The 24,490-nt window shown below is 34.9% G+C and overlaps 1 protein-coding gene, 1 long non-coding RNA gene and 1 other non-coding gene across 3 annotated transcripts in view; 2 read left to right on the top strand and 1 right to left on the bottom strand.

The window, feature by feature from the left end:
• Nucleotides 1-10,731, top strand: part of LOC144252276 (uncharacterized) — a 39,108-nt gene extending 28,377 nt beyond the window's left edge. Inside the window, exon 4 of the long non-coding RNA XR_013342955.1 lies at nucleotides 10,613-10,731. This is a non-coding gene — a long non-coding RNA (uncharacterized LOC144252276). The remainder of the gene's footprint in view (nucleotides 1-10,612) is intronic.
• LOC144252342 (U6 spliceosomal RNA) lies at nucleotides 3,745-3,851 on the bottom strand. Its single transcript, XR_013342958.1, has one exon. It is a non-coding gene; the product is annotated as a U6 spliceosomal RNA (small nuclear RNA).
• Nucleotides 10,732-13,940: 3,209 nt separating the features above from the next.
• Nucleotides 13,941-23,945, top strand: LOC144252315 (transport and Golgi organization protein 1 homolog). Its single transcript, XM_077794722.1, has 11 exons — nucleotides 13,941-14,014; nucleotides 14,256-14,333; nucleotides 14,420-14,530; nucleotides 15,798-15,869; nucleotides 16,048-16,152; nucleotides 17,018-17,123; nucleotides 18,143-18,198; nucleotides 18,287-18,377; nucleotides 18,549-18,687; nucleotides 22,887-22,988; nucleotides 23,861-23,945. The coding sequence occupies exons 1-11, from the start codon at nucleotides 13,952-13,954 to the stop codon at nucleotides 23,943-23,945; spliced, it is 1,008 nt and encodes a 335-aa protein (XP_077650848.1). The 5' UTR covers nucleotides 13,941-13,951.
• The last annotated feature ends 545 nt before the right edge of the window (nucleotides 23,946-24,490 follow it).

Genomic DNA, 24,490 nt, shown 5'->3' with positions numbered 1-24,490 from the left:
GAAAGGTGGATGAGACACATGCCATAACTTAAAATTTTGTCACAGATATGAAAATCCTATAACATAAAGTTTGTAATCGCCCATAATGGAAGCATAAGCAGTAGGTTATAGAATATAGAAAAGTCAAACCCTCCTTATCTTGAGAAAAGTCAGAGGGAAGTGTTAAAGAGGAGGATTTAACAGTGACCTAATAAATATTGCTGATTTAATTAGGTGGCTGTGGAAGGCCTTTTCCAGGAGGGCATGCACCTTGATTCTGATGGCATGTGTAAAGTCCATGCTGAAATACTTCATGAATTTTTAATGGATACAGTAATAAATAGTGGAATTTCCTTTTATCAAAATTTCTTTGATGTAGTAAAGTTCTTATTTCATAATCTATCATCTTGTCATGGTAATATAGTACTTCCAAATATAAATGGAGCTCTTGTGAGATAGAAATAATTCTGCAATTATATAGTAGGGAAAGAAAAAAGACAAGCCTGGAGCTAGGTAGAGCCATGTTTAAATCCTTAATATGTTGCTTCATGGCTGGTTGGTCAAAGGCTATAACTAAACTTGTTCCATCTCAGTTTGCCTCATCTGGCAAGTCAGGATGTTCACCAGACTTCCTTTTTTATTTTCCAGGTCCTGGTATGCGTCCACCAATAGGCTTCAGAGAATATGCACCATGTGTTCCACCTGGAAAATGGGATTTGCCTTTTGACCCTCGTGATTTTTTTCCAGGACCCGCACCAGCACCATTTAGACCTTTAGGCTCATTTGGCCCAAGAGAGTACTTCATTCCTGGTGCCCCATTACCACTTCCAACTCATGGTCCCCAAGACTATGGGCCACCACCTGCTGCAAAAGACTTAATGCCTTCAGGCTTTAAAGATGAACCTCCATATACACCTAATTCTCAGATTAGTGAGGGCTGTTCACAGGCCTTAAAACAGGGCCCATAAAGTTAACCTCTGACACTTAGTCAGAAAATGGACTATAAACTATTCATCAAGTTAAAGGATTATTGGCTTCAAAATATAAAAGTTTATTTTAAATGGTTTATGTTTTTAGAATGAAGCTGCCTTGGTGCAGTATACATTTTGAGCCAAAATATTTTCCCCCTAAATATCCCCCACTTAAGCTAGAGTATCCTTCCAATTTTAAAATGTGCAATAAGGAATACCTTTGTTTTAGTTAATGTAGCATATACAATTGCTAAATGATTTAGAATGTCATAATTATGGACATTTCCTGTGGAAATGCTTTAAGAACATGTATTTCCATTAATCAAACCCAGTGCCTCACATGTTAGACAAGTGCTCTACCACTGAGCTATAACCCCAGGCCCTCCATTCACTATTGGTCTATGAATTTGACTGCTGGTGAAGTCTGCCCCATTGGCTCAGCATCTCAGCACCTGAGACACATTAAATGACATTTGGGAAGATTTTACCTATAAAGGTCATTTACATCATTTTGTGGTGGAACCTAAAAGGCCAGGGAAATAATTCTTAATTTTGTAAGCCAAGTTTTCCCTTGGAGCATGAAAATAACAAATCTTAATGGTGCGTGATTCATTTTCAGAACCTTATGGAGTTAAGGACAGTTCAGAAGTCAGTAGTGCTCATATATGGATGCAATGTCTTCTGGAAAATGGGAGAACTGATGTTATTCCTTCTCAAATTAACTGAATCCCCCCTTGCTATGAGTTCTCCTACACTCTGTGTGTGCAGATGGTGGGGGGGGGGGTTCAGATCAGTGCTGCCAAGCCCTGCACTGGTGCAGGATAATGCTATAGCTATGCTTACAGACCAGAAGTTTGGGCAAATAACTAAACTTTTGAAAAAAGTTCTCCTCATCTGAAAAATGTAGATAATGCTTACTCCAATCATAAGAATTAAATGATTTGACAAGGTAAAATGTCTGGTGAGGTGTCTGGCACTTTGAAGGGTTTTACCCCCACGCACCCCCTAATTCTCATGTAGGCAGTCAGAAGGTGGTATAAAGACAATGAATACCTGGGGAGGAAAGACCACCAGGGTGGAAAAGTTGTGGTGAGGAGAAACAAATCATTTTTCAGTTGGCTCCATGTTTGTTCATGATGGTGGCAGCCACCTGGGTAAGGGGTATGTACAAGCCAGGCAGTTAGAATAATGATATTTCCAGTGATTAAAGCAGTCTTCCACAGTCATAATTTGATTATCAGAATGAATCAGCATCACTTGGAAAGTTAACAGCCTCACGATATGGGAAGGATTTCTTTATTCATATTTTTAGGTATGCACAGAGCCCTCCTCTAGGTCTAGGTCAGGGGACACGAATGTGGTACAGGTATGGTCAGTGATTGTACGGTGATAGGTAAGACATAGATGTGAGTGGCAAAGAAGAGGCACAATGTTAGGAGACTGATTTGAAAGGAGATTTCAAAAAGGCATTTTGATGGCCCAGTATGTACAGGACATTGTGCGAGGACTAAAAGAGTCTTAACAGGTGTAAGGCATGATTGTGATTGTTGAAAGCCTTAAGAAAAGGACTTAACAAATATATGCAAAAATTATGAACAAGTCAATGTAAAATCTTAATCAAGTAGTATGATATCTGATAGGACTGGAGAGTAATAAGCTCTGATGTGTTTGGGAGATGTGCACCAATCAGATTCATTGATCAACGGAATCTTAGTATTATAAGAAACCTTGGAAGGCTGCTAGTCTAGTTTCTCACTCATTGCTGTAATTTTCTTTACTGTGGCCCTGACGAGTAGTTATAAGGCTGTACACCAGTATTTCCTAGCATGAGTCACTCTCTTACAAGGCTATATGATCTTCTGTTGTCTAGTTCATCCTTGTATTGACTCCAAATTTTCCTCCACATGATTTCCTCTATAAAATTGAATTCTTTTCTACATAGAAATCCTTTAAATATTTGAAGTTATATCTTAATTTAAAAATTATTTTTAGTATTTTTATCATGGAAACTTTCAAATAAGAGCAGAGAGAATAGTAGGGGACTATAGGTAACCATAACATACTGTATATTTTAGAATACTAGAAGAAAAGATGGTAAAAGTTTTACCATAGAGAAATGGTGTTTGAGGAGGTAGATATATTTAACTGATTTACACGTTACATAGTGTATACATGCATCAAAATGTCATGTTACCTACTTCAATAATTATAATATTTGTTTCTATGTACTAGTTAAAAAATAAATCTAATTAGAAAAGCTTTAAAGAAAAGCATAGAGAATAGTATAATGAACCCACGGGCCATCACCCAACTTAACAGTAATTCCTTGATAGCCAACATCAGTGATTTTTTTTAATTTGTTCTAATTGGTTATACATGATAGCAGAATGCATTTCGATTCATTGTATATAAATGGAACAAAACTTTTCCTAGTTGTACACAACACAGGTGTAGTCCTACATGTACCTCGGGTAATGAGGTTCATCTCATTCCACCATCTTTCCTATCCCTATGCCCCCTCACCTGTCCTACCTCCCCTCTGCCCAGTCAAAGTTCCTCCATTCTTCCATGCCCCTTACCACACACCTCACCCCCATTATGGGTCAGCATCCACTTTCAGAGAGAACATACAGCTTTTGGTTTTTGGGATTGGCTTACTTCCCTTAACCTGATATTCCCATTCACCCGCAGATGCCATATTTTTTTTTTCTCTTTTAATGCTATAAGTAATATTCCATTTCATATATGTACCACAGTTTCTTTATCCATTCATCTGCTGAAGGGTTGGTTCCACAAAACTATGGAATGCTTCAAAAATGTGGGTGTCATCCTTGCTCAGGGACCATGCTAATTTTTTTTGTATTGTTCCAATTTTAGTATATGTGCTGCCAAAGTAAGCACACTCTGAGTTTTAACAAATGTAGATACCCATGTAAAAACTACCATAATCAAGATATAGAACAGTTTTTTCACTAGAAAAGGGGTTTCCTTGGGATCCTTCCCAGTGAGTTCCTTCACCACCTGTTCCAGGCAACCACTGATAACTTTTTTTTTTAAACTATAGATTCATTTTTCCTACAGTACTGTTTCATATATATGCCACTATAAGTGGACTCATATCTAGGAGTGCAATTGCCTCCTACGTTTAATGTATGTTTTTATCTTGTGTGATACTGTCAAGCCATGCTGAAAAATGACCACAATCATTTTATACTTCCACCAGCAATTTAGGAGACTTCCACTTGACTTCATCTTCACTAGCACTTGGGCCATTCTAGTGGGTATGTCTTTGTGAGTTTATTTCCTGATAATTAATGATATTGAGTGAACTCTTTTTTTTCTTTTGAGATAGGGTCTCACTAACTTGCTTAGGCCTTTGATAAGTTGCCAGCCTCAAACTTGGGATCCTCCTGCCTCAACCTTCTGAGTTGCTGGGATTACAGACATATGCCATGCTGCCTGGATCAAATACTTCTTCATGAGCTTGTTGACCATACTGTTTTTGTATGTCAACTCTCTCTGGCTAGCTGGAATCAAGACTTCTCCCAGCTCAGTGCCAACTGTGGGATTGGTTAGCTTATAGTTGTTCTTGGCCCTCACAGGTACTGCTTAGAATGTAGCCCCAAACTGAAGACCACCTCCATGCAGATTTCTGGAACTCTTTTTCTTTGTGGCTCCCATCTTTCTGGTAGTTTTCTCTACATATTTTTGGCTGCTTAATCTCCTGGAACTATGGTCTCTCTCTCCTCAGTGAGACTGTTGTGCCCCATTTGGGTTCCCCTTCCCAAACTGAGGTCTAGAGTGTGCCTCCAGGTAGAATGCTCACCTTTGTTCTCCTGCTCTTAGGGGTGACAGTTGCATGTCCCTTGTGGCTTTCTATCTGAAAATAGCTCTTTAAAAATATATTTTGACTGGGCATGATGGCATATGCCTTAATCCTAGTGGCTCGGGAGGCTGAGACAGGAGGATCACGAGTTCAAAGCCAAAAGTGAGGTGCTAAGTAATTCAGTGAGACCCTGTCTCTAAATAAAATACAAAATGGGGCTGAGACTGGGGATGTGGCTCAGTGATCAAGTGCTCCTGAGTTCAATCCCTGGTACCCCCCAAAAAATATATATATATATGTATGTATTCCGACTTTCTGGTTGCTTTCAGTGGGAGAACAAGTTTCATATAAGTTACTGTCTATTGATTTCTCCTTTTGTTGTAACTTTTTGCAGTAATTGAAAAAAATATGTTTGTGGGACTTCTAGGATATATTGTAGTTTGGGTGAATAAATGACATCCCCCTGGTACAACAATTTAACCTGTTTTCTCTATTGCTTTTTTTTTTTTTTTTTTTTTTTTTGTGGTGCTGGGGATTGAACCTCGGGCTCCATGCATTCTAGGCAAGTGCTGAGCTAACAACCTCAGCCTCTCTCTGTTGCTTTATATTTCTTGGAAATTCTGTTTCTTATGAAAACTTAATAGGAAATATTGCATTGACATCTGCATGTCCTCTCCTTTGATGTTGACTACTAGTCAACAGTGACCTTGGTGAGATTTGCTAATATATTACAGGTTGCAAAATAGCAATGGTCTGAGTTGCTGGGATTTTTCTTTCTTCATTTAAAGGCTGGGATGCCTATACAAATAAAAATTTATGATTGATTATTCTTTCTTTTTTTTTTTTGGTACTGGGGATTAAACTCAGGGGCACTTGGCTAGTGAGCCATATCCCCAGCCCTATTTTGTATTTTATTTATATACAGGGTCTCACTGAGTTGCTTAGCAATTTGCTTTTGCTGAGGCTGACTTTGAACTTGCTATCTTCCCTCCTCAGCCTCCCCATCTACTGGGATTACAAGTGTGTGCCACGGCGCCTGTCTACGATTGATTATTCTTTACACAGATATTCGGTTTGTATAGTTAAGGCAGGAGATAAACATTTGACTCCTTTTCTTCATTTAAACACTTTTCAGAATAGTAAGGTATTATTCTAGCATTATCAAATGATACCCAAAGGGGCTTTTGAAATCTTTTTAATTTTTATTTAAGAGTCAATATGATGTCATACATTTAAAAATATTTGGTGTGTTTAATCCAGTTAGGAATAGTAATTGTTCTTACCTGATGCTCAATTTCTTCCCCTTTTGCCTTGTAGAAGCCTCCTTATCTTGGCTCCTGGGACCCTTTGCCACCACCTAGTGGTCATTGTTACCTATTTCCCTTGCTTTTGAACTATGAGATGTTCCAAGTTCATCTTAAACATTGCCTGTCCAGACCTTGAAGGAACTGTTTCTCTAAAAGAACTTTGGTTCCTTTCAATAGGAAATGATATTTAGAGGCTACATTCCAAGTACTAGGATTGCTTATTGCTCAAATTGACTGTCATTTGTAGGCCTTTTTAGTGAACAAAGCTCAGAAATATGTGGGGATTTTTCATCATGTCATTTAGATAATTCCCATGAAAATTCAGGATGCTAGAGAGATTTTACTTCACTTCATCTATCTTAGATTTGTGTTTTCTTTCTCTGATGTTGGAGTTCCAGTTTTCAATGACATCAATATAATTGTTTACAGTCTTGTGCCACTTAATGACATTTTGGTCATTAGTGCATAATAATGGAGCTAAAAAATTCTTGTCACCTAGTATTTTTAATATCTTTTTTGTGTTTTGATATGTTTAGATATATAAACATTTCGAATGTTACAATTGTCTACATAATTCAGTATAATATCTTATAGGTTTTTATCCCCAAAGCGATGATATACCATATATGAATACCTACGTGTGGAAATGGCTATATTTTCTACGTGTGGAAATGGCTATATTTTCTAGGTTTGTATAAGTATACCTAATGATGTTTACACACTGAAATTGCCTAAGATGTGTTTCTCAGAATTTATTCCCATCATTAAGCAACACACAACTATATTTATGTTATTTAAAATACTTTCAGGAATGTATTACTGAAATGAAATGAAATTCTCTTGTCTTTAAGGTATATCCCACTAAGGTATATTTGAAATAATTCATTTCTGTGGTTTGTCACCAACATGATATCACAGGTTGTTTCATTTTTGCTTTCAATATTTAGGTGTTACTTTTTAAAGATTTTTTTTTGTTTATTTTACACTTATTTAAATATTTAGAAGAGCTAAAGTTAATTTGTAAAAATAAGTTGTTTCTGTTTTCTGGTACTGGTGATTGAACCCAGGGCTCCTATCCACTGAGCCACATACCTTGCCTCTTTATTTTTTATTTAGAGATAGTTCTCACTAAGTTGCGTAGGGACTTGCTAAGTTGCTGAGGCTAGCTTTGAACTTGTGATTCTCCTGCCTGATTTTGAAAGAACTCTAGCTTTTGTCCCAGTTCTGTCTACCCTGATGTTACTCTCTTTTATAGTTAACTTTTAAAATTTATTTCATTATGTATTCTGCTATTAAAAAATAAGCAAATGAGAAAAAGGGATATGTAGCTCAGTGGTAGAGCACTTGCCTACCATACATGAGGCCATGTGTTCAATCCCCAGCACCATAAAAAGAAAAGCAAATGATTTTTACATCTAGCTATGATAGCTTTATATAGGTACTGGCTTCACCTTCCCAACTGAAACAACTAAATAAATATGAAAAAAAAACCCACAAACAGATAAAATTTGAAGATCCAGTAACATTGAAGATCAAGCAACAAGAATGATTCTGGAAACATAAGGAACAAATGCTGTGAGCTCTTTAGTTGCCCCAGCTTTTACTATGCTAAGAGATTCCCAAGCCATGACAAAGAAGGGGAAGTCAGGCAGAACCAGAGGATACCATGAATTGAGAGATGGTGCTGAGATTCCAGGAAAACCAAAGTGACTAGAATTCACAGGGTGGAGTAACAAAAGAAGGTTGCTACATTGAGAGACAATTCTGGAAATTTGTGAAAGGCTCCCTGAGTGTTCAGCAGGGTATTGATCAGCACATAAGTGTGATGAAACTGCTTAGCAAGTCAGAGAAACAATCTTAAGTGATTAGAAGGAACAGGTCCTAACACAGGGACCAGAATAGCACCTGAAAAAAACTATCTAAGGAAGTTGGGTAGAATAATCAGAAGGGTGTTACCTCGGACTGACTGTTATAATTTATGTCATACCTAACAAATATTCAGACCCAAGAGACTCAAATTGTTTCCAGTAATTTAACTGTATACAAAATATTAAGAAAAGTAATTCGTAATGTATGGCATCGAATCAAAGCTTACCAGGCATGCAAAGAAGCAAGAAAAATACAATCCACAATGATGAGGAGAAGAATCATCCAATCAAAGCCAACTGAGAACTGGCGGAGATGTTAGAATGAGGTAATGGCATTTTTTTAAAGTTATGACTATTATATTTCGTGTGTTAAAAAGGTAAAAAGAGATATAGAAGATATATTTTAAGAAAATCAGACTTGTAGAGTTGAAAATATATGATAAATACAGTGGATGAGATTAATGCCAGAATAAGCATTGCAATGAAATTGTTAGTGAACTTGAAGACAAAGCAAGAGAAGTACCCCGAATGAAACACAGAATATAGTGGAGTGATACCTTTAATATATTTGAAGAGCAATAATGTTGGCCGATAATATCGTGCCCAGTGAAATATCTTTCTAAAATGAAGACTTGTACTGACATACAAGCTGAAAGACAGCAGACGGAAATAATGGAATAAAGGAGTAAAGAAAATGGTTACTGTGTGCATAAATGTTTAAAATAATTTTTCTTATTTGAACATTTTAAAAAGTCATTGACTGTTTAAAGACAAATATCAGTGTAGTATGGGACTTAGAAAACATGTAAAGTAAAATACATGACAACATTATAAATCTCAGAAGGGTAGTAATTATTTTAACGTTCTTATTGAATATGTGAAGTAATATAGTATCATCTGAAGGTAGATTGTGACAAATTAAAGATGTATATTCTAAACTCTGAAGCACTAAGATTAGAAAACAGAGTTATAGCCAATAGAGGAATAATAAGCCAATAGAGAAATCACTAAAACATACCGATAGTGGTATTTCTCCAAAAGAAGACAGAAAGAAAGAAAAGAAAAAGAACAAAGAACAGAAGGAACAAATAGAAGATTATATTAAGATTACACCTATGTACAGCAGTAATCCGGGGACAGGTGAGCGTCTTTCCTTCTGGAGTCCTTTCATTTGGACTCTTCTGCTTGGCTCTCCTTGTGCTGTCCCCCGCTGGGCTCCGCAGTTGGTTCTTTCCGCTCCCAGCCCCACCCCTCAGCATCCTCCATCTGCTCACTGCAGTCTGCCCAGTGGCTTCCTCTGATGACGCGTTTTACATGCTTTGGGCAAAAAGCGCCTGCGGTGGAGGAAGGCAAAGTTCACTCCCAGTACGCGCCCCCTGTGCTGGAGGAAAACAGTGAAAGACAGGGTCCTGTGCTGTTCTGCAGGGAAGCATCACTTCCGCTCAGCTGTCCCTACACCATGGACTCACAGTACCTGCCACTGTGCTTCCCCGGGGGACCCGGAGCTCCTGGGACCCCTGTTGATGCTCTACGCAGCCCTCATAGCCAAGCTACTGGAGGTGATGGTCCCATTCCCAGGGAGGGACCCCAGCTCTGGCAGGCGGGTGGCTGAGTTCTGGCGGAGTGGGTGCACTGACTGTCGCTGCGACGGAGAAATGGAGTGTGTCAGGCCCAAGGCAGGCAGGACGTGACTGTATTGTTAAGCGAGGCCAGTAAGAGTGGACTTGAGCTTTCCCCACTTGCACTTTTTTTTTTTTTTTTTTTTGACGGAATAGAGGTGACAACCTCATGGTATGTTCCGAAATGCAGCCAACAATCCAAACAGCTAACGTTACTACAGGTTTTTTCCCTAGGGAGACTGCTGGGGAATTGGGCCCAAATGACAGTTATCTGGTATTACCTGTAGAGGGCGGTGAAAACGGAAGAGTAGGCAGGTGTTTACTACACTGCCTTTGAGCAACCATTTAAAATTAGGCTTTGAATTTTATAGAAGGATGTTAAATTCAGAGAAGTTTATCTAAGCCAGTTTTCAAGAGTTGTCTGAAATTACATGTCACTTATCTGTTTATATAAGAGTGGAATGGAAGTAAGATTTAAAATCTTATACATATATCATCATTGTTTTTATTTGTTGCCATAAAATTAATTAGTTCTTTCATATATTTAAGTTTTTGTCTTAAATGAATTTTTTAAATTCTAAAAACCAGGTTATCAGAGAAAAGAATGATCCAGAGGGATTCTAGCCAGGTGTTAGACAATGTGATGATATAGGGCCTGTTACAAACTGGAAATGTATGCTCAATTTAAAGTATTTAGATTCGGGCTGGGGTTGTGGTTCAGTGGTAGAGCGCTTGCCTAGCATACATGAGGCACTGGGTTCGATCCTCAGCACCATATAAAAACAAAACAATGTGTCCACCCTAAAACTAAAGATACATAAATAAATATTTTTTTAAAGTATTTAGATTCATTATACTTGAAAACACTGCAAGAGAACAAAAAATATGAGACTGCCAGTATCCTCTCTCTTGAAGAAGCTATTGGAAAATATTGAGGAGGTGGTTTTCTGATGAGGAGGTTGGTTTAGAATTGCCATGATTCTTTGTGACTGTTTTGTTATAAATATAAGGTTTCCCATTTTTTCTAATTTGTCTGTTTCAGCTGTTTACTACATTGCCTGATGATACTCAACCTGGGCCTGATTTTTATGGACTACCATGGAAGCCTGTAGTTTTCACTGTTTTCTTTGGGATTGTATCCTTTCTCATTTTCTTTTGGAGAACTGTTCTTGTTGTGAGTAAATTGACTTACTTATACCTTAGCACATAAGCACAAGGATTATTTTATATAGTCACTGCCCCCCCCTTTTTTTTTCTTTTTCAGTTGCTAAAACACAAATTAGTGGTTTAAGTCAAACTAACCTTATAAAATAATTTAGTGTGGGTGCAGTTGGTATAACTGGTAATTCTTACAGCCATCCTAACCAGTAGTTTCATATGTATCAGAAGTCTTAAAAGTGGGATAAAAGATGGGATAGGTTAGATAAATATCCTTTTATGTAGCATATATGTCTAGTAGTCTATCTTAAAGAAATAACTATGCTTTGAAGATTTTGGTAATGTTTTTCAATGGAACAGTGTATTAGATTGAAGACTTAGCAAAACATAATTTATTTAGGGGTTATTGTATGTTTGATTAATGGAATAGTAGGCAGATTTATTTATTTCAAAGCTTTGAGGTACAGAAAATGCTCACAATTAAATGTGAAGTGGGGAAAAAAGCAGAAACTAAGATTTAAATGTTGATGAACTGTATGTTAATATAAACACATATAAACAGGGGGAAATGCTGCAAAGAAATACAGTAAAATGAGAAAAAGGAGATGAGATAATTTTTCCAGTCTTTTACATAAATTTTCCCAGATTTTATGATTTGATCATATGTTCAGAAAATACCTTTTTATTTGGAAGTATAGATTATGTGTTTTCCAAAAATCCATTAAATGTTTTGTTCATTAAGTTTTTTTTTTCCTGAGCAGAATTAGTCTATGTCTGTGTATGTGTGTACATATATGTATAAGTGTGTGTGTGTGTGTGTATAGGCTTATACATACTTATGTTTGTACTGTAGGTTATTCTGTTTCATAGTTATTTAACATAATTGGAAGAAAATTATTTTAGGTAAATGGACTTTGCATATGAAAATCCTAACATTTAAAGAGGCCAAAAGCATTGGATACAAATCTTTTCAAATCTGAGTGTTCTTTTTCTGATTTCTTAATTATTTCAAACATATCATTGTTAAGATAAGTTTCCTCTCCTTGTACAATTGAGAGTAAAATCTCTTAAAAAGTATTCCCTTCTTAAATAGAAGAATCGTTTGCCTGGATACCTGTGAGGAATTTTCTAATCTCATTGAACTTTGTCTCAGCTAAAAGGAAAAAGGAAATAGAAGGATAAAGAGAAGGGAAAAACATGAAACCATTTTATATTTCTCTCTCTTGTTTCTTTCATTTCAAGAACTGCGGTACCTGTTTCTCTTTTCACTAGGTTATGTGGGATCTGGTTCCTAACTTGTTGCTCCTCAGTTTCAGCATTTGACTTTGGAACTTTAGTCCCTACCTTAGATGACTGCTTTTATGCTACTTCCCATTTTCCTCTGTTGTCATTTTGAGTAAAAGGTTAGCAAGGCTATGACATTAAAGAAATGTTCATTTATTTCTGTGTTGGAGTTTTCTGAATGCAATTTCCTATTACGAAGATCCCATGGATGATCCATGGACACATCTGAGTATCCCATCACCATTAATAACATAAGTTTGAAAGGACAAGTAATATGCTAAGTTACAAAGAAATTTAGTGATGTTTTAAAAAAAATTCTGCTTAGGTTTTATTATCAGGCAGTTTATTGCTGTCTTTTGGAAATGATTGTTTTTGTCCTTTCCAGAATATGTTAATTGTCATTTCTCTTGTTGCTTGTGCATTTTCTTCTAGCAGTCTTCCCTTTCAGATTTCTTGCTATATATTTAGTGGTTTGCAGAAATAAGATGATGTAGCCTCTTAGTTTCTAAATTCAGCCAATAGCCAAATTTAAATTGGAGTTCTAAGATGTTTTCTGGTGAGTGAAAGTGGCATATCTTAGTACAAAGATTATGCCTTTAATATTGTTTCCTCAGATTCCTTTTGAATAGTCATTGTTTCTAGACTTTATCCTGGTTATTTAGAATTGTCAAGTAAATGATTTTGAAGACACACACACACACACACACACATATACACACACACGTCTTTACTGTGAAATAAGGTACGTATCTTAGTGTTTTTATGTCAGAGGCTATTTATGAAATCTCACTACCAATTAAATTTAAAAGGCTTGTTAACTTTACTTATTTTTAATCCTATAAATTATTATCCTGAACCAGAATGTTATTAAATTCTCACTTGGTTATGATTCTGACTGTTGTTTTAGGAATGCTGTTTCTATTGAGCATATGTTTGACATCAAATTTAATCTTTTTTCTCTCTTCTAGGTAAAATATAGAGAATATCAAGGTAAATTTTTAGGTTTCTTAAACTTGTAATAACCATTTGTATTGGTGTTTGTTGTGTGTTTTATGTATGTTAGAAATAGATACAGTGACTTTTAATGTCTATTATCTTTTTTACCTCCTGAAAATTTTACTATTCCTAGGTTGCTAGCATGGATAATAGAGTAGATGATGATGGTTCCAACTCTGAGATAGGAGATAAAGAGGAGGAACAAATTGTGGATAGGGAGATGATGATAAGTTTTAATTTGGGGCAGATTAACTTTGAATATTGATGTAATGCAGATGTATTACATTTGAAGAGTATTTCTATGCTAATTATTTAATCATGCATTAAGTAATTGAGTAGATAATTTAAAGAATGGTAATGTGAATCAGTATGTTTTCATTTCTGTTTTTCTTTGCAAAGAATGAAATGATTCCATTTTCTGAAAAGAAAGTGTTTTGAGAAGGGAGGAATATCAAGCTACAACACTTTACTGTATTTCCCATCTGTGAAATAAGCTTAAATTGAAATATCATTTTGGATGGGAGGGGTACCTGTGATTGAACTCTGGGGCACTCTACTGAGCCACATCCCCAACCCCCTATATTTAGAGACCAAGTCTCACTTAGTTGCTTAGTGTCTCGCTCTTGCTGAGGCTGGCTTTGAACTTGGGATCCTTCTAGCTCAGCCTCCTGAGCCACTGGGATTACAGGTGTGCACCACTGCACCCAGCAAAATATCATTGTTCTTATATTTTTCTTAAATTTTAATAATTTTTATACTCTTATTGCTAATAAGCATAGATTGCTTTTTAAAAGCATAATAGTTATGCTAAGAAGTATTTCCTCATAGTACCATATAACATGTCTTTGCTTTTAGTAGATTGAGTAATTGAATTTCATTTAGTGATTGTAATAATCTTGTGTATTTCCCCCTTTTAGTCATTGAACAGCAAGTTTCCAAAAAGATGAACAATTTCATGAAAGAAAATGAAGAACTAATGCAGAAATTGTCAAATTATGAACAGAAGGTATAATATTTTTTTTTGTTTCTTTCTCCCTTGGTTCTAGCATGAATCATTTCTACCTGTTTTAATTTTAAAATCGTATTTTAAAATTTTTGTTTCATTATTTCCTACAAATCATCCAAATTCTAAACAGTCATATGTATTAAGTACTGCTTTCTTCTGGAAAGGGTCACTTGTCTGGAAGTAACTTGTATAGTAGCACTATAATTTGTGTATCTTAATTCTGAATGCTTTATTTACATAGATGAAGGAATCAAAGAAACAGGTCCAAGAGACCATGAAAAAAAATATGATTCTTTCTGATGAAGCAACTAAATATAAGGTAAAAATCCCTTCTTTGGGGGGAATTACATTCTAAACTCAAAAGTAAATGTAATGAGTGAGTAATATTGACACCTTTTTTTCCAGGATAAAGTGAAGCTTCTTGAAAAAGATAAAGAACTTCTGGATGAGAAAGCTAAAAGTCTTCTTGTTACGTTAGCATCTGAGAGAGAACAGAATGCTAAGAATCAGGACTTGGTACGAGTTTCGCTGCTAAGTGTTACTGCAATTTGGCTTTTGAAATATTTTGTTAAATTGGTTAAGTTGAACTTAGTCCAGCTGTTAACTAAAGTAAGATTAGGAGTCAAGGAAGTCAAACCCACTTCTGCCCATTTTGTGGAACTTTTAAGTACTGATACAACAAATTATTTTTATGGGCCTAGGAAATATTTTTATTCTCAACCTTGGATAATTTTCATATTGCTTTGCTCTGCCATTGGAAACATGCAGAACAAGTAAAAAACTATTGTCCAGTTGAACAGTATTTGTTTACTTTTTACTTGAAAGAGTAATGAATTAATCAATTTTCTGTACTTAAAAAAAGTTTACTTACATACTTCATTTTCAATTTCTATAAGTTTCTGTAATTACATAAAAGTTGCAAAAGATAGTAGAGAGTGTGTTCTGAAATATCCTACCCCCAAGTAAGCTTGATCACCCAGCTGAGGTAGTATTTATCAGATTTCTCCACTGTAAAAATTCTTTCCAATCCTTGTCATGTTGTATTCTTTGGAAGTTACCATGCACAGCCCACAGTTAAAGTATGAAGAGTTACAAGCCCAGGATGCAGCTCATGGTAGAGCACTTGCCTAGCATGCATGAGGCCCAGGATTCAATCCCAGGCATTGCAAACAAAGATTGCAGAGTTATGTCCACTTCCTTAAGGAGCAAGTATCTTTATAAATTTTTTGGAATTCTTCTGTATGTGAGATTAGTCTATTCTTCCTTAAATTTTATCATTTTTTACTTCAGATAAGAAAATTTTAAAAATGATCTTGGGAAATTTTTTTCTCTATCACTAGAAAAAAAATTACTAATTTGAACTGGTTTACTTGAAACAGTAATTAATTATAGTTAATTTTCTATGCTTTAAAACATTTTATTTACTTATTGCATTATGATTTTCTATACTTTGACCTTTTTTTCTGGTTATCTCACAAACAGTAAGGTTTGTGGATGCCATGAAATATTTATGACTTCATTTTCCCTCATCTCTTTCAGTTCTTGATTTTTTGCTTAGTCCAAATCTGGATCCCCCTGCATTTACCTGAAATGTAATGGGATGGCTTGACAAAAATTTTGTTGTGTTTATCTTTTTTAGTATATATATGTGTGTACACACACACACACACACACACACATATATATATATATATATATATATATATATATATATGTATGTATATCTATCAGTATTTCTACTGAAATCCTAATGCATATTTTGTGTTCTGTTTTCCCCTGGCAGATAATGGAAAATAAGAAATCTATAGAGAAGCTTAAAGATGTCATTTCAGTGAATAATTCTGAACTTTCAGAGGTAAAGCTGCCAACTCTTGCTATCGGATATTAATACTACATCTTAATTTGTTGCGGACCAAAAATTTGAGGTGTGCTAAAATGTGCAAAAAATGAGAACTATATGATGTCTGGTTTGGGAAAGTATAACTTTGTTTTTTCTTTGGAATTAATTCACTAACTGTAGTGTTTTGCATTAGCTTCAAATTATCCTTACTGAAACTAAGCTTCATGAAGCGAAGGTGAAGTTGGAATGCAGGAAGCTTCAGAAAGAAAATACCATGCTTAAGAAGGAGAAAGAGCAGGTAAAGAAAATTTGATGTCATACATAATGTAAACTAGAGAAGTGAATATCATTATCTTGTATCTTTCTTGGATCTGTTTCTGAGGTAAGGAATATTCATGTAGGACCTTTTCTAGATATGCAAAGTTTAAACAATGCTCCCCAAATTGAGTGCATATATATGTTCTCCATCTGTTTTGGATTTTTGGATTATTGCTTTTCTTATCAAATATCAATCAGTTATTAACTTGCATAGCCTCAAAGAAACTTTTTAAACCAGAAAATTAAGTATTTTATGATCCTGTTTTGAGTAGTTACTGATTCACCGGCCAAGGGAAGATTACATGATAAGGAATCTAAATTTAGGAGACAGTCATATGTGCCCAGCCATTCCTGCTGGAGGTAAATTATTTGAATTGACAGCAATTTTCGGGGGAATGCAATAAAACAGGGTCAACTTCCTGATAGCTCTGATGTTCTTACTGCAGCTGTGAGAGTTGGGGCCACTCTGCCCTCTTCCTTAACCAAGGTCTCAAACCCCTCGATTGACGGAGTCCACCGAGGAGTATGGCTCTCTATTTCTTTGTCTAAGTCTTGTAGTCCTAATGTGTCCAGTGCAGAAACCCCTACCTAACCCATATGAATTCATGTGTTTTGACTTTTCAGTTGCAGCAAGAAGCCAAAGACTGGAGTACATCACATGCTGAGCTCAGTGAACAAATCAAATCATTTGAGAAGTCCCAGAAAGATTTACAAGTAGCTCTTAGTTACAAATATGATACTAATAAAGTAAGTTTATACTCCAAATACATGTTTCATCTCATGAATTCTCCTGAAATCTTCTGAATTAAAATCGAGAGTCTTCCAACCTTTTGCTTCTTTTCTAGGCTTTGACTAATTACATCACACAGTTGAATCGGTTACAATGTGAATCTGAATCTGAGGATCAAAGTACAGATGAGTCAGATGAATTAACCAATGGAGAGGTAGCAGGTGAGATCAGTCTCAGGGAAGTTGAATCCTTTTTTGCTTTCCTGTCTTTAATTAAGTATACAGATGCCACTTTTCAGCTGGCTGAATTTCTTCTTAAGCTTCAGGGTTGTAGACACATCACTGGATCTATAGATATGTCTGTTGCATTGGCAGAGGTGGGTTGCTGGGGTATAATGTACCAATAGGCATGTGAAGAACACTGACTTTTTCTATCCCATTGAAAACTAGTAAGTACACTGCAGCTACAATAGTCACATCCTATACCTCTAAGTATTGAACATTGTACAGTAAGAGAAATTTATTTCTTAACTTATGCAGATGATACTTGATTTTGATACTCATCATCTCTATGGCTCTGTGGTTTTAAGGTCCACAGTCAGTCTTAAGAGTCCGGAGGCAGTTGGAACCATAAACTAAGGCTGTGAGAACAGAGGCTAGAGACTATCAGAAAGCTAGAGAGGGAGTGTAACAGTGTTTACTGATGAGGAAAATATTTCCAAATGTTTTCTCCCAAGTTGGATATTGCTTACATAGCAAGTATTTCAAACCACACCTGGTAGTAGATTCAGGGAGAAAATGTAGGATTGAATCTTTCTAAACAAGACACTTACTTACTTGCCCAGGTGAAGATAGATCTGAGAGAGAAGAAAAGCTTTTATCTTACAAGAATAGCAGAGATAACATTTTAGTTGTGCAAACTAGAAATTTACCTTTTTTTGTTTTTAAGACAGACATAGTACTTCTATTTATTTTTATGCTGAAGATCAAACTCAGTGCCTCACACATGCTAGGTGAGCACTCTACCACTGAGCCACAACCCCAACCTGAAATTCACCTCTCTTTTTTTTAAAATCTAAGCTTGCAATTCTCTTAAAAGTCATTAGTCTAATCAGTTTAATTATTTAATTGATTTTTTTTTCTTCCGGTGTTTGAACACGATCATTCTTTAGTTTGGGGAAGTTAGGAGAATATAGAGTTAAAAGTAAGGAAAGAAAAAGCTAAAGTCTTTTGTTTTTTAGGTGATCGGAACGAGAAGATCAAAGATCAAATTAAGCAGATGATGGATGTCTCTCGGGTATAGTTCTTTGTAAGAGTCCCATAGTGCCTGTGAATTCTTCCTGTGCCTCACTTTTAAGAATACCTCTCTTTTCTGCAATTTTTAGACACAAACTACAATATCAGTAGTTGAAGAGGATCTAAAACTTTTACAACTTGAGCTAAGAGCCTCGAAGTCCACAAAATGTAATCTAGAAGGTGGGTTCTTCTTGAGAAGAAATTACCATGTTGGAAAGACTTAAAATTTTATTAGAAAGATAAAGAATGGCTTCTTGCTTTCATGCTTCTTACTTTTCTTGGCACTACTCCCTCAAACAAGTTCTTAAGTCCTTGTACACATATAGAGATAAGCTGTTTTATCCTTTACAGACCAAATAAAGAAATTAGAAAGTGACTGCAATTCACTACGGTCTTCTAAAGTTGGACTGGAAGAGGAATGCAAAACTCTTAGGCAGAAAGTGGAGATTTTAAATGAACTCTACCAGCAAAATGAGGTGGCATTACAAAAGTAAGATTTTCATTGTTTGTTATTGTTATCACTGTGTGAACTAACAGATAATTTTATCTTTTCTTAAGATTATTTACAATTTCTTCTAGTTGTAATAAGTAGAGATTTGTCTTTTTTCCTTTGTGTTTTGTTTCCTATAAGTTGCATTTTTCTTTCCATCGTCAGTCTTAAGAGTCCTGAGGTAGTTGGAACCATAAACTAAGGCTGTGAGGACATCGTAATCAATTGTCAAATTCATATGAAGGCAGGAAGTGGTAAACTGGTATTAACAGTCACTGATGTGGAAATACCTCTCAAAGATCTAGACCCTTTCTATGATCCCACTATTTATTTTAATTACCTTTCATTGTGATCAGTTATGTAATTCTAATGTTTTGAACTTGTATCTCTAACTCTGGACCTTTAAAAATACTGAGTGATTTGGAATGACATGTTTTAGTAGAATAAAAACTTCAAAAAGGAATAATATTTACTTATTGATGGTACAAGTTTTGGACTTGAATATCTCAGATGTTCACACTAAAAATTGAACTGTGGCAAGGACCTTAGGAGTTATGATTACAGAAGTACTTGTTTGTAGTATATATTTATATATTAATCTTCTCAGTGTGGAGCTAGTTATTTTTTGAAAGTTCATTTGAAGTTTTTAATCCACAAAAATACTTGAATTCTCTAAAAATAGGTTTTTTGTGTCAGATTTTATTTATTTGCACCTGATTTTACTCTTTAGCATTTATATATATATATTCTTTTATATAATATATATAATATATAATATATATATAATGTATTATATATATATATTCTTTTATATAATATATTCTTATTAATTTTCTCTATAGCCACTTGAGTGGACTTTCTAAAATATAAGTCTGTCCATGTCAATATGTGCCTGTGGTTTATGAAGAATTTGCTTTCTATTTGATGACCTGTTCTTTTTTTTCTTCCTTGTATCTTTTTAATAGTTTAAATATTTTAAATTATTTTCCTCATCCCCTGTATAAGCTTGATGTAATCCTAAATTATAATGGAATTATAATTATATAATTATAATTATAATTTTATTCATCTTCTCATAATTTAAAGGCCATGGTATATATTCTGGATTTAATAAAAACCTGACATAGATTAATAGGTTTATTTTTTTTTTTTTTTATGGGCTTTAAGTAGCTCCTGAATCTGATAACTGTTGTGGCATTGTATGTTAGTACTTCATATACTGTGAACTCCACAAGACATTCATTCAATTTATACACATATTTAAAGTTTCTGTAGTTCTGCATTCTACACTGTTGGTTTCTTATTTGAAATTATTTTCATTCTATTTGAACATTGTCCTTTAATGATAGATTTGATTATTGTATCAAAGTAGTACAAGGATAAATAGAGAATAGTATTTTATCCACTAAATATTGCTACCTTTATAATCTGTATTAGGTTGACATGAACTTCATGATTAGAGTTAAAACCAGTTTCCATTTTTAAAGGATCTTTCTTTTGGCTACTGAATTTTGACTGTTACTTAGTTTTAGCAATTTAAAAATATCCAATTAATTACCATCTGTTTTAAATTTTTTCTTTAAGGAATCCATTATCATTGTTGTTTGGTCTTATCCCTCCCCTAGTTCCTGTAGTCATTTCTCTGTTTTTTTAACAGTTGTATTGGGAAGTGCCTAGGTGTAGTTTTCCCCACCCCACCCACTTTTCCTCTTGCAGTTATGTTGCTTGGGACCATTAAACATTTCTTGAATTTTGGAGTCTTTTTCTAAATGTTGATTTTACCTCATCCTCTCTTCTGATTATAATAATGCATATTAGAATTTGATTTCCCCTGCCTCCTACATTCTGGATTTACTTCTTCTGGATATTTTCTTCTGACCTATCTTAAAAGCGCTAGGATTTATTTTACTTCCCAAATCTGCTGCTAAAATCATTCATTGAGTTTAGGATTTTAAAAAGTTCAGGGTTTAAAATATTATTTTAGTTGTAGAGGGACATAATATTTTATTTTATTTTTATAGGATTTTTTTAAGAGAGAAAGAGAGAATTTTAATATTTATTTTTTAGTTTTTGGCGGACACAACATCTTTGTTTGTATGTGGTACTGAGGATTGAACCCGGGTCCGCACGCATGCCAGGCGAGCGCGCTACCGCTTGAGCCACATCCCCAGCCCAACACAATATTTTATGTATTTTATGTGGTGTTGAGGACTGATCCCAGTGCCCCACACATGTGGGGCACATGCTTCACCACTGAGCCACAACCCCAGTCCTATTTCAGTACTACAGCTCAAACCCAGGACATTGAGCCATGTGCTCTACTATTGAGCTACCTCCACAGACTCCTTGCTCTTTCTCATAAGGGACTAGTGTCTTACTGCTTTCCAAGCTATCTTTAATCTCATCATTCTGCCTCTGCCTCTTGAGTATCTTCTACTGTAGGTAGGTCACCACACCCAACCTTTTCTTGGTTTTATAGTTTCTAATCCTTTGACAAAATTCATAATCTTTTTTTTTTCCTCTTTTGTGGTGGTGGGGTTTGAACTCAGAGCCTTGTGCATGCAAGGCAGCACTCTACCTACTAAGCTATATTCCCAGCCCTGAAATTCATAATCTTGACTTTACTTTTTTGACTGTATAAAGCACAGTGATTTTAAAACATGTGCAGATAACCCCATTAGGTGGTTTCCTTTTCTGTGGTATTTTTTCTCACAGAATTTTGTCTTATGGAGTGCCTGGTCAGTTTTGATTGGCTAACATTGTTGTGATAATTATAGATGAAATTTGAGGACTAAGATGAAGTTATCTTCTTATAGAAAAGTGTTGAGGTTACTTGAGTAAGATTGTCACTTTAAACTTAGTCAGCAATTAAGATAATTCAAAAATGACTTTTGTCTTTTCAATGTTTCAGTATTATTCCTTTTGGATTTTTTGCCTGTTCATCACTTAAGTGTGCAGTATTTTCTAATCTAAACTCAAAGGCTAGGGCTTTTATTAAGGGTCCCTTTATTTGTAGCCCCAAACACTTGTTTTTTCCTCTAAGCCCAAGAATTGGATGAAGGCTTAGTTCAGACTCATTATATCTTTGTGTTATCTTCAATATGTGGGTAAACCTAGGAGAAAAGTACCTTAAAGTGCCAGCCTTACTTGTAATTCTGAGATTCCTTTTTCTAATGGATCTTGGCCACATCCATATATCTCCACTGCCTTTTTAGCTTGGATCCCTTCAAACACAATTTTATATTCTTATAAAGATGTTTTGATTGTTCTTAGTGCTCCTCAGACTAACTCTTTGATAATTGGAAACAAAATTCTCTCTGTCCTTCAAGATTTAGTTTTCTCCATATTCCTTCTTAAGCCAGTGGGGAAAATTCATTATATTCCTTTAGGCATCATTTATACCTGAAACAGTGAACTCTTTTATTCTTTAGCATCTTACAAGGTAACTAGTATATTATAGCCACTCATAAAATACTTGCTGAAGAATTAAATGAGAAGCTATATAAGAATATATAATCCCCTTTTTCTATTTGGTATCAATAATCCTTTTTTTACTATAGTTCTTCTGATTTATGGAAAATTAAGTTTCAAGTTAATTATCTTTTGAATTGGAACTATGGCTAAAGAGGGTAGTACAAGGATAGCAGAAAATAGTATTTTTTAAATCATTAAATGTGTCTACCTTTGTCTCAGTAGATGAACATCTTGAGTTTCATGATCAGAGTTAAAACTTGTCAGTAGATAATACTCTGATTGTGGGTCAGTTTGGCTTCTTTTTCTGGTTGACAGACATTATCAAAACTCAGATTGGTCTTTTTGCTTAATTACAATTCTTTTGAAATAGATATCTAAAGTGTTAAAAATGTTCTGTGGTTAATTGCATAGCTAAAAGACATATTCTAGAAGATTTTATGTTAGGTTGATCAGTCCTGATCTTCCAAATTGAAGTAAAGTGAGTTTTTATTATCTTACACACAGGAGACTTGCCCTTGGGGCACATGTTGTTTTCACATTTATTTTATTTACTGGTAAGTAGAGAATTAAGAGGAGAAGTTAGAAAATGTAAGTGATTTGCCAGAGTTTGATTTACGAAATTGCAGGTTTGAATTTCTATTTTATGTGCCTAAGCATTTTATAGAATTGTGGGAAGTGATATTCACAAAGAGAAACTTTTGATTTGATAACTGGCTTTATTTTAGGAAACTAAGCCAAGAAGAATATGAGAGACTAGAAAAAGAGCAGCGGCTGTCAGCTGCAGATGAAAAGGTGGTTTCCTCTGTACAGGAAGTTAAAAATTACAAGTGAGTTCAGTTTCTAAAGGAGGGTGTCAATGTCTAATGAACTAGTGTTAGCTTTCTTTTTAATCTTTTTTTTTACATTATGTAGATAGAAGAAAATTCCATGTAAGTATAAATAACGAGAGGATATGAATAAATTCAATTCACACAGGAGAAAAAAATAAATTTCAACTTAACAAATGAAAAATGTTAACAAAAATTTACTTATACCTAATGGGCAAGACCATAGGGAACTTGGTCAATGCAAACAGTTCTGGGGGGTTTGTATGTTGTAGTAATTCTTTAAGAAATCAGTTTGCTGTGTGATTTATCAAGACCCACAAAAGTGTGGCATTTGATAGACCTTGGAAATCTTCTATGGATATAATTTGAAAAAAAGAAAAAAAGTTTTAAGGAGGAAGATATTTCTAACAGAATTACTTGAGAACACACTGATGAACAGTTAAGGAAATTGTAAGTTATCATTCAGAATCTCTAGCAATTAAATGATAAAGAAGTTATTAGTATTAGGTTCTTATTTTATCTATCTATCTATCTATTTATTTATTTATTTATTTTTGATGCTTTACTACTAAGCTACATCCTTAGACCTTTTTTTTTTAACTTTGAGACAGGGTCTCAGTTGCATAGGTTCCCACTTAATTGCTGAGACTGACCTCGAACTTATGATCCTCCTGCCTCAGCTTCCCAATCATTGGGATTACTGGCATGTGGCATTGCACCTTGCCTGTAGTATTAGTTTTGATCACACTGGATTCATATAACTATAGAAATGTTTTTCTTATGTATGATAAAGTCTTTAAAAGTATAGCTGATGGAATAAAGGGAAAATGGTCAGAATGTTTCAAATGTTATTCAATTGTTGTAATTCTTAGGCGGAGAATTGAAGAGATGGAAGAAGAATTACAGAAAGCGGAGCGCTTATTTAAAAACCAGGTAGTAATTAATACAGTCCTGTAGTTGCAGAATTCTTTGATATCTAATACAGACAATTATAGGCTATTATAATGAGTCCCTAAAAACATATTTTTTAATATGTTGTCTTTTTCAGATTGCTATGCATGAGAAGAAAGCTCATGATAATTGGGTAAGATTTTTCCCCCTTTTCTTTATTTTGTGCATAGCCTACCGCAACTGAATTTGAATATTTTCTCTTTAATAGCTCAAAGCTCGTTCTGCAGAAAGAGCTGTAGCTGAAGAGAAAAGGGAAGCTGCTAATTTGAGACAGAAGTATGTGATTTTGATATCTTACTATATGTTTTATAGTGTTTTAAGGTTATGCTAGATATTATCTATGAAGGAATAGATTGCTGTTTCATAATTCAGCCCATTCTTTCTCAATATTCAAGACTATTGGAAATGACCCAAAAGATGGCAGTGTGGCAAGATGAACCCGTGATTGTAAAACCTATGCCGGGAAGACCAAATTTACAAAATCCTCCTCGGAGAGGTAGGGGGCACTTTGTAAAAGGAGCTATTTTATTTCTTGGTGCAGAATGTATGTA

This window comes from Urocitellus parryii, unplaced genomic scaffold, assembly GCF_045843805.1.
Source record: "Urocitellus parryii isolate mUroPar1 unplaced genomic scaffold, mUroPar1.hap1 Scaffold_40, whole genome shotgun sequence".
In the NCBI taxonomy this organism is placed as follows: Eukaryota; Metazoa; Chordata; class Mammalia; order Rodentia; family Sciuridae; genus Urocitellus; species Urocitellus parryii.
Note: the sequence above shows the minus strand (reverse complement) of the source record. Positions and strands in the feature narration are given on the sequence as shown.

What these genes read in the sequence shown, in the direction of transcription:
- LOC144252315 (XM_077794722.1), top strand. Translation starts at nt 13,952, where the DNA reads ATGAACAATTTCATGAAAGAAAATGAAGAACTAATGCAGAAATTGTCA. An exon ending in ATGCTAAGAATCAGGACTTG is followed by an intron (nt 14,531 to 15,797) that starts GTACGAGTTTCG and finishes TTCCCCTGGCAG; the next exon opens with ATAATGGAAAATAAGAAATC. An exon ending in CAGGAAGTTAAAAATTACAA is followed by an intron (nt 22,989 to 23,860) that starts GTGAGTTCAGTT and finishes TGTAATTCTTAG; the next exon opens with GCGGAGAATTGAAGAGATGG.